The sequence below is a fragment of the Lolium rigidum genome, chromosome 1, assembly GCF_022539505.1.
Source record: "Lolium rigidum isolate FL_2022 chromosome 1, APGP_CSIRO_Lrig_0.1, whole genome shotgun sequence".
In the NCBI taxonomy this organism is placed as follows: Eukaryota; Viridiplantae; Streptophyta; class Magnoliopsida; order Poales; family Poaceae; genus Lolium; species Lolium rigidum.
This window is the reverse complement of record NC_061508.1, coordinates 139,458,283-139,469,075: the sequence shown is the minus strand read 5'-3', so window position 1 is coordinate 139,469,075 and position 10,793 is coordinate 139,458,283. Positions and strand designations below refer to the sequence as shown.

Sequence of the window (10,793 nt, the reverse complement as noted above, 5' to 3'; positions counted from 1 at the left end):
ATGTCAACTTGTGGAACAAGAACCCCTATTTGTCACCAAGAAGTCCGCGGGTTGACAACACTCACTTTTAGAACTCCACCCAAAGGAGGATCTTCAAAGATTGCTATGCATCTAAGGCATTTCGAACTTTGCCCCAATGCACTCTATCAATATCTCTCTCTCATGGATGCAGAGTACTTTGGTGAAGCCAAGGCCATTTGTGAAGAGTTTGGCTTAATCCGTTTGATGAACTTCTCCCATGCTTTTGATGTGGACATCATTGCTCAGTTCTTTGCCACCATGTAAATTGGAACCGATGATGCCAAGATCCTAACTTGGATGACTCTTGATAACAAGATTACCGGTACGTGGCCTCAGTTTGCAGATCCTATGGACTACGGCTGTGTGTTCAAATACTAGAAATTGCAAAACAAAAACAACAACCGCTTTTGGGGGACATGGCTGGAAACTAGCATCCCCAAACACGACACCTTACAACAGCGGCCCCAATCGACCAATCCAGCACTTCTACCGGACGCCCTTTGGGGGATGCTCTAAGCATCTTTGTCTAAGTAGTAGCAATATTCTCTAACAACAATTATTACAAAGAGGAAAATGATTAACCATTTGTCTCCAGTCTGTGCATCGAACTCTATGGGCTGAAAAGGACGGCCACCTATGACACCCCGAGTTAGTCAAGAGTGTACCATGGAATACATGTCAAGGAGGTCAAAATGTCAATACAAATGATGGAACTAAGAAATTCCATGCACATAATTAAAAAAAGGAGGAACTTGTCGTGTGTCTTGCAGATTGTCCACCAACGAGTACAAAGTGATGCGGTTTTACCTTTGGCAGAAACAGCCATGTTGCTTTGAATCCTACGATGGAGCTCGAAGTCAAAAAAAAATCTAGAAGGCACTTGCATTTGCACGGATAAATCAGCACCATATTTGGTTATTGATGAATCCACTCAGGAGATCTACGACCAGTCGACCAGTGGGTGCGGCGAGCGGCGGAAGATTGGCAGCCGTGGTTACCCGAGGACATGCCAGAGGTGTAGCGGGAGGTGTTCTTCGGGCCAATCAACGACGAGGAAGAGCCATCATGCACCAGGATGATGAGAGGCAGAGCCGGTAACTTGCCTGTAATACCATCAACACACAATGATTAAATGCAGGATCAGAAGTTCAGAACAAGGATAGTGAGAGGTGTTTATATGCGCAACAACGAGATAATACAAGCTCTCACCATGCAGCTAGGCTCTAAAAAATATCGATAAAAGCTAGCAACTAAAAGAACATCCCAATGGAAATGACATGGTGCCGTGAGTGTGTGCATGATCTCATCAGACACACCTGACAAACGATACTTTTCATACATAATGGGAATGAAAATAAAAGTAAACAACATGCTTACAATGCTCATCCTGCAGGAAATTGTTAAGAGAAACAAGAAACAATAAGCTTATCACAGTACAAATTAATTAATCTGATGGAGATGTGGTAAAATTACCTGGTTATCCTCGCAGGTTGGTACCTCTAGTTGACAGCTCGTCATTGGGCATGCAAGTACCAAGAGGCACCATCCATTTTGAGCCACTGGATGCACTAAAAGTAACGGTTGACAAATTTCACGTGCAGGAGAATTGCTCATAACTATATATAGTTGATCAAGTTCAGATCTCAAATCCAACCATTTCTACCAAGAAATGTGGAGTCACAAAGGTATCATCCACTGTACTTAGTCATGGTTGCAAAACGATCTGACCAGCCCAAAAAACACTATAACTCACAAGGCACTGAACTGCGTTGTACTTCGGTCCAAACCCCATTTCCTAGTAACTCTTTTCTTTCGCAGACATTCCATCTCTTTTAACAGGTGATGCAGACACTTCACTGCTGACACAGGAGTTTATTCTGAACCAGAAGCAGGCGCTGACATGCTCTGAGAAACACAATAAGCTGCAAAGGAGATCGCATGCCGTGTCTGCCGCAGCACAGCCAGCAATTGATTATTGATAGTGGCTGCTACCAACACATTGAAATTCGCTATCAAGAAGAACTGCGATGCAAAATCAATAAACTGTTACCACTACTACTATTTATGTTGAACCAATTGGAACTAGGCATAGTAACACAAGGACATCCTTCCTTCACTGCCGCGATAATGCCAAGGACGATGAGAATAGTTTGTTTGGCCACGTTGCATAAACCTCCACTGATAAACCGCAATTGTTAGAACTACTGCTATTTATTTCAACTGTCCAGTTGCCTTAGCATCTCTGGTCAGGTCTGGACCCCAATACAGACTACGAAAGTTCCAAACAAACAAAATAATTATACAACAAGCACACCAGCATACGGTCACTTGGATGCAAGTGAGGATTTCCCTTTTACTATGCATGTACATAAAGTCAGTCTCACACTTTATTGGGTAAAGAAGGTCATGTAAACTGCAAGTAGGTGGTTCTTCTATCCTGTTTAGCGTGTCCAATTTGCCAAAACCTTCACCTAAGCATCTTTGTCCAATCAGTAGTGTTCTCTAACCATAATAAAAGAAAAGAAAGAAAATGATGAACCATTGTCTCTAGTCCAGGTGCATGGAACTCTTAAGGCCAAAGGATGCCAATCCATGACGGCACGATTCTTTGGATTTACATGCTGGGTTTATTTTATGGTCAAATGTGTACCATGGTATTTAATGGCAAGGAGGTTAAAATGTCAACACCAAGAAAGGAACTGAGAAATTTCATGCATGTGTAAATTGAAACGAGGAACTTGTCGTATACAGTATCACCTTGGTTTTCTCCCACTGTAGTCCCTTGAAAAAGAACAATATTACTGCGAGTTTACAATAGCAGAATGTTGCTTTGGATCCTATAGTGGAACCTGAACTGGGAAATAATTCTAGCAACCACTCGCAATTGCATGGATGAACCAGCACCAAATTTGGATATTTGGCCATGATGCCTAGCTACAGGATGTTCACCTTTGGTTACTGATGACAGCTCTGGAGAGTTGACAGGTGTTCTTACAGTGCATAATACTGAAATCTAAGACTTATTCATAGTGCACTTTCTTTATCTTCCTTTCTAGAAGATAGAAACTGAAGAAGTCAGCATCAACACTACAGTCTCTGCTTATTTGTGATTTTGTAGTTCGTTCTTTCAACAAGATAGGAAGTCAGCATCAATAGAATAGTGCCTACTTTTTGCATTCAATGAATTCACCCATCCATATCTACTCTAGCGTGCTAGTTCATGAACCTGAACTATCATGTGCATACTGCCTTGAATGATTTACATCATAAATGATGAATAATCTAAGAGAGCGTTTACAAATGAATAGGCCTAAAAAATCTAACCTTTTGATCTCTTCAAAATCTCCCACCTTCTTTCACCAAAAGAACCAAGCAGCAAAAAGGCAGGCTTTTCTTCATCTTCCTGTACATTCATTTCCTTTTGTGCACATGTTTTTTGTGATTTGTATGGCACCAAAACTGGCATAATAATATGACTATCAATCGAGCTACAACAATCTATTGAGATTGAGAACCCTCAGGCCCTTTCAGTTGTGCTGAAGGACTCTATACAGTTCGTCTCCCAGAGCCGCTAGCGTGACTGGTTTCTGGAGCAGACCGTTTATTCCTGATCGCTGGCATCGGTCCCGGACATTGTCATCAGCGCTCGCCGCGAGGGCAACAATCAACGGCGGCCAGCTGTTGCTCCTAAACTTCCGGATTGCGAGGGCTACCTCAAACCCGTCCATCGTGTGCATTGTGAGGTCGAGGATCAGCAACTGGAATGATGACTCGCCACCAGCGAAGGAGGTCATGCATTGGATGCCTGAACTGACCGAAAACACTCGACAACCGAGCTTCTCCAGGAGCTTGTGGGTGACAGCTCGGTTGGTGTCATCCCCGTCCACAAGAAGGACGTGGAGTCCGTTGAAATTGGGAATTGCTGACGATCGGTAGAGGTCTGAGGATGCTCCAGAGATGGGAGTCACATGTTGCACCTGGAACTGGAGAGCGAGCATGACAGTTTCTCTGAGGCCTTCTGGATCTGATACTGACCAAATATTACCATTCATCATCTGCAGCAGAACAAAAATGCTCACATCAGCAAATTGAAATATTTATACACGTCAAACAACAGAACTGTAACTATACATGCTAGCTTGAATGGTTAATAACTGTATGAAAGAAGATAACTGCAGGTCACAACACGTTTCATAGCAATCATATTATCCAACAACTAATAATGTTTCCATGTCTCATACAGTAAGCGGTGGACATGAATCCAGAAACTTACGAAACACATGAGGATCAATAAGTAATTCTCTACCAATACAATCTAGAATAAACATGCAGTGTAACCGGATATTCACTTTGGCTCATAGGTGTACATGCACTCATTGCATAAAAATCATATTTTAAAATGTTCAAAAATTCTGGGAAAAAAAATCTGGGGGTACATTTAGATATTCTATGTTCGCACACAAAATTTCAGGAAGAAATGACTGGCATGTCTAAAAAACAATCTTTTGTGCTTCAAAATAGGTTTTCATGAAACATTTTTTTGTCTTTTTACATAGAACACACAAAATGTCTTTTCTCCGCCAAATTTTGTGAGTGAACATAGAATGTCTGGATGTACGGCCAGAATTCTTTGACATTTTGAAGTGAATTTAAAATATAATTTTCCTAATAGGTGCATCTAGACCCATGAGCCAAAACACCATGTCCCAATATAACCCACTATTGTCAGTAGTAGGAGATAAGCAAGACCCATGAGTACTGTACAGAATGGTGTCAATCAAGTTTGCTTCCTACCAACGAAAAAAATGATGAGGAGTTTCTCTACATACCTGCACAATCTTCTTGCACATGTTGAAGCTAAGGCCCATCTCCGAACTGTTAGCATTCGGCTCTTGACTGGACAATAAGCCAAAAAGGCTGTCTTTGTATTTTCTGATTCTAATCTCAAACTTCACGCATACATAGCCAGCAGACAAGTTTGCTCTTCGCAGCATCCAATCAGGATTATGCCTTTCTTCCATCTCATTATAACTGTTCACATATAAAGAAAGGCAGCCTGCACCACACTGGTGTAGTAGAGTGCCTACCATGTGCAAGACAATATGGAAAACCCTCTTCTCATCACCAACGACCCTTTCGGGAAGAGAGTTCTCCACTTGAAATTCGAAATCAACTCCCTTGGAACCGGAAAGACATCTTACGACACTGACTGCTTCCTTGATCAAGGAATGCAGGCTGAATGGCCTCCTCACCAAAGATAGATGCTCACGATCCATCGTCGATGTCTGCATGACATCATTCATCAATGTTGAGGCGACACTAGTCGTCTTGACAATGGCATCCATCACAAGCCTTTGCTCGGGATTCATACTCTCCTGCTGCATCATCGAGACGAGCCCAAGGACTGAGTGCATCGGTCTACGCATCCCGTCATACATGGCACTCTGAAAGGAATTCCTAGCTTCTGTTGCCATCACCGCTTCATGTTTTGCCTGCAGTAAGTCTCTATGCTGCTGAGCAAGCTTCTCCCGCATCAGCTGAGACTCCTCCAGTACTGCGGCATGCGACAGCGCAACGGCCACTTGATCGGCGATCACTTCAACAATCTCCAATTCCTGCTCGCCCCACCCAACGGAACCCCCATCTTCAGGTAAAACCAGAACTAGGATAGCATAGCTTGTCTCCATCATTTCTGGAGTGCCTCCTTTGAAATTCGACACCCTTAACATTGGCATCCGTATCGCGGCAACAGCAGCCCCTGCTTCAGCAGGACTGCACCTGCTCGCGATCCCAAGTGCCGACTCCTCCCCAAGAACTTTTGCACCCCTCGTCGCCTTGATTTCAACCACATCCGGGTCACCGATAGGAATGGAACCGCTGTGCGATGCAGTGATCTCCCTCTCTCTCAGATGATGCGTCAAGATCATCTCGGTCCTGCCCTCGTTGGGCATCCACACAGCACAGTTCTGCAGCTCCAGTGTCTTGGCAAGCTCGACCATGGTGGTGTGCAGGACGGTGTGCCTGTCAAGCGACCTGCGGATCTCCTGTGTGAGCATCCTCACGTGCCAGCCCGTCTCTTCCCGCCTCTTCATCTTGCCCACCTCCTGGTCCAACTCCCGCGCCTTGACCCTCAAAAAGTTCTCCCTCACCTTCACCCTCAGCAGCTGCGGGATCAGGGTCAGCAGCGTGATGGCCGTTGCGAAAGAGACAAGAGCGGTGAGGAACTTGCCAACGGTGAGTGCAAGGACAACTTGGAAAGAATGTGGCCCGTAGGTGAAGACGGAGACAAGGTGCGTGAGGCCACAGAGAACGATGAAGGCGCCGAACTGCAGCAGGATCCACTTGAGCGGGAAGAGGTCGGAGCAGGTGGTGAAGTAGAGCAGCTCCAGCGGGATGGAGAAGTAGGCCGTGGCGATGAGGAAGTCACTCACCTTCTGGCACTGCAGTATGTTCTCCGTGTTCCAGAGGCTGCTGCCATCGCTGTCATCGCAGCCTCCGCAGTGGCTGAAATCGGCAGCCGCCGCCGCAGACAGCTGTGGCAGCAGTGACAAGAGGAATAGGAGGACCCATAGGAAGGGCATCCTCGGCTGCACTGCTCCCACCATCGGCTTTACCAGGGTTCATTCATCCAGATTCCACACTGAGCACTGGAGTTGCTTGTTTATGGCGATTTCTACAGCAACACGGTACTTGATTCCTCACTGAACACATCGATTTGCCTTGCCTGCAGTCAGATGTTACAGACAGTTAGTATTGTTGCAATCTATTATTATATATATTAAAAGCACAATGCAGGGTTCTGTTTGAGACCCTACATTAATCCACATCATCACAATTACTCTAACCGTTAGATCTACAAATTTATGGCTAGGATTTTACCAGAGATCAGGAGCGTTATGTCATGAGTTTGAACAGAGATCAAGAGTCATCCGTGTGTAATCATACAATTCAGTTTGCCTGGATTTGCATTGGTGGAGTCCATGTGAAATACAAACTTGGAAAAAAATCTGGCTAACTCCAAAAAAGTTGACAGATGCATTGTGTATGACTCGGACCTACATGTGAAGACATAAAGGTCCCGATGGAACTGCGTAGAACATGGCATGGAAAATGTGCTAGGCTAGAAACCATAACTGATTTATTGGTGTACTTCAGTGAGCATCTATATTACTAACTAAAACCACATGTCTAATGCCATGGGTATTTCACAAACTAAATTATCATTTCTATGGGAGACAACAGACCATCGATGGTGTGCCCAGTGTTCAAAAAAGAATCACCAACTCTCAGGAAAAAGGAAAAACATCAAGCCACCAATCGAATGGACCTGATTTTTAATTATTTGTAGTCCCCAATCGATACATCTTAACAAGTGGCCAATGCATCATCATAGTTGCAACTAATCAGATGACAAATGGTAGATGATTCTAATTAAAAGCACACTGCAGCAGAAAAAAAAGGAGCAATATGCCAAAAAAAAATCATAGGAAACCTTCGTCAATATGATGCGTAAATAAGATCATCATAACTGTTGGTATCATATTTCGAATCAGAGGGAGAACGTTATGCATTACGTAACGGGGTAGTAGACCAGAGGAAGAAAGATCTGTACAAAGTAACATGAAAGCTCTTACTATTAGTTCATAAGTGACAATATTTGTGTTGAATCTCTCTCTCTCTCTCTCTCTCTCTCTCTCTCTCTCTCTAGCAACCTCGATGGCAGGAGAGCAGCATGATCCAGTTAATGATGAAAATACTTTTTATTAATGTCAATACAATAAGAAAATTTATTTGCTAACCCATTTGAAAGATAATTTAAACATCATCTTCCATTGCTTAAGTGGACCCTAATTATCGTTTGTAGCACACCCTGTAGTTTTTTGTAGTTTTAGATCTAACACCAACATCAGATAATCTAAATGCTAACATCGCATTAATCAAACATCGCATAAAGACTGTCGGCTAGCTCGCGGTATAAAACTTCAGTTCTATGCAGTGATTTAACATCATATAGAAACAACATATATGGGCGTTGCATTGTGTTTTGGGATTGGTATAGTCATTCATTCACAAATTAAAGATGATTAAATATGTTTAACGCACAAGTGGTACTTCCTCGGTCCTAAAAGGGTGTCGCAGTTTTTTCTAAGTTTGGATGTATCCATACACTAAATCACGTCTGGATACATCCAAATTTAGACAAATCTGCAACATCCTATTCTGGACGGAGGGAGTAGTTTATTTAGCTTCAACGACTATAACTAGAACCATACAATTTCCTGTCGTATAATGTGAATATCCATGAAGTTGTAAATTTATTCTCCCGTTAATTTCAACACACTACGTATGATGCCCTCGCAGTCCGTGCTAGTTCTTTCAATAAACAAAGAAAAAAATCAAGATCTGGGTTCACAGGTACAAATCCCCGGCCTTCCCCCGAGGGTAGATGATATCTTTTCACCAAAATCGATCCAGCGTACAGTTGGATATCAAGAAGCCCCCGAAATCTAGCAAACCAAGAACAAGAACCATACAGCAAACCAGCAGAGAGAGGAATTGGTCTCACCTGTGCCGTCTCTTAACAGTGGTGTCCAACGCCGGCGACCATCAGGAGGAGGAGGACTCACAGGGCCACGCTATGAGAGGCGAATCCAGCCTCTACGACACGAGCGCCGCCGCCGCTGCGTCGTGCGCTTGCACAGTGGTCGTGGATCCAATCGGAGCCGCCGGCCGGCATTACGAGCCGCGCTGATCCGTACAGGCGAGAAGATAGTGAAAAGGGGTTCTTTTCCTCTCCTCCTTTCCCGCCGGCCGGGGGAGGAAAGCTCAGAGGCGGCCGCCGGGGGTGGGGCCGTCCTCTGGTTGGTGAGCTACAGGAGCAGCAGCAGCAGGAGAGGTGCGAGGTGAGGAGGAAGGTGGGAGATGAGAGACGTTTTGCGGAGGAGCAGAGCAGAGCAATTGGTTAGGTTCAGCTCACCCCCTAGCCGCCCGCCGGGATTCCCACAAAACCGCTGCCGAAATCCTGGTTTCTCAACAGTGGAACTTTCATAGGGTCTTCTGATTTTCCATCTTTTTTCTTTTGCGCTCCTTCTGCATTTCTATCTGAAACGGGTCTTTCGAGCGAGTGCAGGGCACTGCCCGACATTGAGCACGTTTTTTTCGAAGAAAAGAAAACTCAATTTAAAAGTTCTAAAATTTTCTAAAATATACCTAGATATACCCGGACAGCTAGTGTAATAAGGTTTGTAAAACAGCAGCAACTTCCTCTTAAGTGAATCACCCAAGGTTTATCGAATTCAAAGAGGTAGAGGTCAAAGATATCCCTCTCAAGCAATTATACAATTACGGTACAATAAGTCTCTTGTGTCCTCAACACACCCAATACACTTATCAGGTGTATAGGTGCACTAGTTCGGCAAACAAATAGTGAAATACAAGTAATATGGATGATTACGAATGGTAATTACAATCTAAAATAAAAATGGCTAAAATAAAAATGGCGCAAGCAAACATGTAGCAGAACTTGTTGTAAACGGTGTTTTAATGTTTAGAAACAAGGTCTAGGAATCATAATGCATTAATGGACACTCTTAACAATGATATCATAATTGAATACATAAATATCATCCCTTCTCTATACTACTCTGAACCACTCTCCGGTTGATGTGGGCATTACCCTTCGGGTAACCGACATTACCCTATCACCGTATTGTCTAGTTGGAGGCCCATGAAGGCACTTGGAGGCAAGGCGGGCCACTTGGATGGCGCACCAGAAGATTCCTTGGCGGGCAAGATAAGGAAGCAGCCGAACAAGGGAAGATTAGATTTAAAAATTACTGTAAACCTAGTCGTACTCGGTTAGACCTCTTGAGACCTGGCCTCCTATATAAAGGTCAGGAGAGGGGCTGTCGAGGGACACAATCAATCTTAGCAATCTAAGCCACCAAAAGTCTAGAGCTAGGTCATCATAGCACTTAGCCTCTCGACGAGATCTCAGCCGAATTATTCGGCACCCTATTGTAACCCAATATCTTCATAATCAAGAACGCGACGAGCGGGACGTAAGGGTTTTACCTCATCGAGGGCCCCGAACCCGGGTAAATCGCTCTCCCCGCTTGTCCGTGAACCGATGTCTCGTGTCGGCTTGCGGGTTTCCGTCAACCCTAAGCCCCAATCGGAGGGCATTGCCGAGGAGTACCCTCGACAATTGGCGCCGTCCGTGGGAACCCCTGTCGGCACAAGATCGGACATCGGCGAGCCCGTCATGTCATCGGCAACTTCGTCAACACCATCATCACCAAAATTGGGAAGCCCGATTCGCTTCGGCTCCTATGAATTCACCCCGCACGGCGACTCATCTCGCTCGACCTTCTCCGATCCGCAAGGCAACATGGAGATGACCTTCGGGAGCGTCCACTACAACGTCAACTCGGAAGGAATCCTTCGGCCGCCGGAGTCGCCCATCTCCGGATCAACGAGTCCAAGCGCGTCATCATCACTCGACCTTTCGGGCCGGTCTGACAGGCTCGACAAGTTCGCCCGCGCCCTCGACTCCCCGTTCAGCGTCGTCCATGTCGGTTGGATCCGACAATCCCGCATCTTCGGAATTAACCTCGTACTACTGCTTGAACTGCGACACCAGGCACGGGTTGGGATCGAGCGACACACCGTTCATCTGCAATGCCCAGTATTCATCGGGAGAGGACAGTGTCGACATCATCGTCCAAGGTGTCACCCGAGGAGCGGCGCACCACCAAGTTTACGTTGCTAAC

At 45.0% G+C, this 10,793-nt stretch overlaps 1 protein-coding gene across 2 annotated transcripts; it reads right to left on the bottom strand.

Annotated features, from left to right (window-relative positions):
* Positions 1-670: 670 nt before the first annotated feature.
* Positions 671-9,001, bottom strand: LOC124679492 (ethylene receptor 2-like). 2 transcript variants are annotated; one of them, XR_006995009.1, is made up of 5 exons: positions 8,588-9,001; positions 4,851-6,745; positions 3,346-4,076; positions 1,495-2,043; positions 671-1,124 (listed from the first exon to the last, which is right to left on the bottom strand). XR_006995009.1 is itself a non-coding variant. In XM_047215269.1 (3 exons), exons 2-3 carry the CDS (start codon positions 6,624-6,626, stop codon positions 3,549-3,551), a joined length of 2,304 nt encoding a protein of 767 aa, XP_047071225.1. In that variant the 5' UTR covers positions 6,627-6,745; positions 8,588-9,001; the 3' UTR covers positions 3,171-3,548. The 2 variants fall into 2 exon arrangements, 1 of the variants encoding a protein (XP_047071225.1); XM_047215269.1 differs by lacking the exons at positions 671-1,124; positions 1,495-2,043 and having other exon boundaries at positions 3,171-4,076.
* Between the last annotated feature and the right edge of the window lie 1,792 nt (positions 9,002-10,793).

What these genes read in the sequence shown, in the direction of transcription:
- LOC124679492 (XM_047215269.1), bottom strand. Translation starts at nt 6,626, where the DNA reads ATGGTGGGAGCAGTGCAGCCGAGGATGCCCTTCCTATGGGTCCTCCTA. An exon ending in TGTGCAAGAAGATTGTGCAG is followed by an intron (nt 4,077 to 4,850) that starts GTATGTAGAGAA and finishes GTTCTGCTGCAG; the next exon opens with ATGATGAATGGTAATATTTG.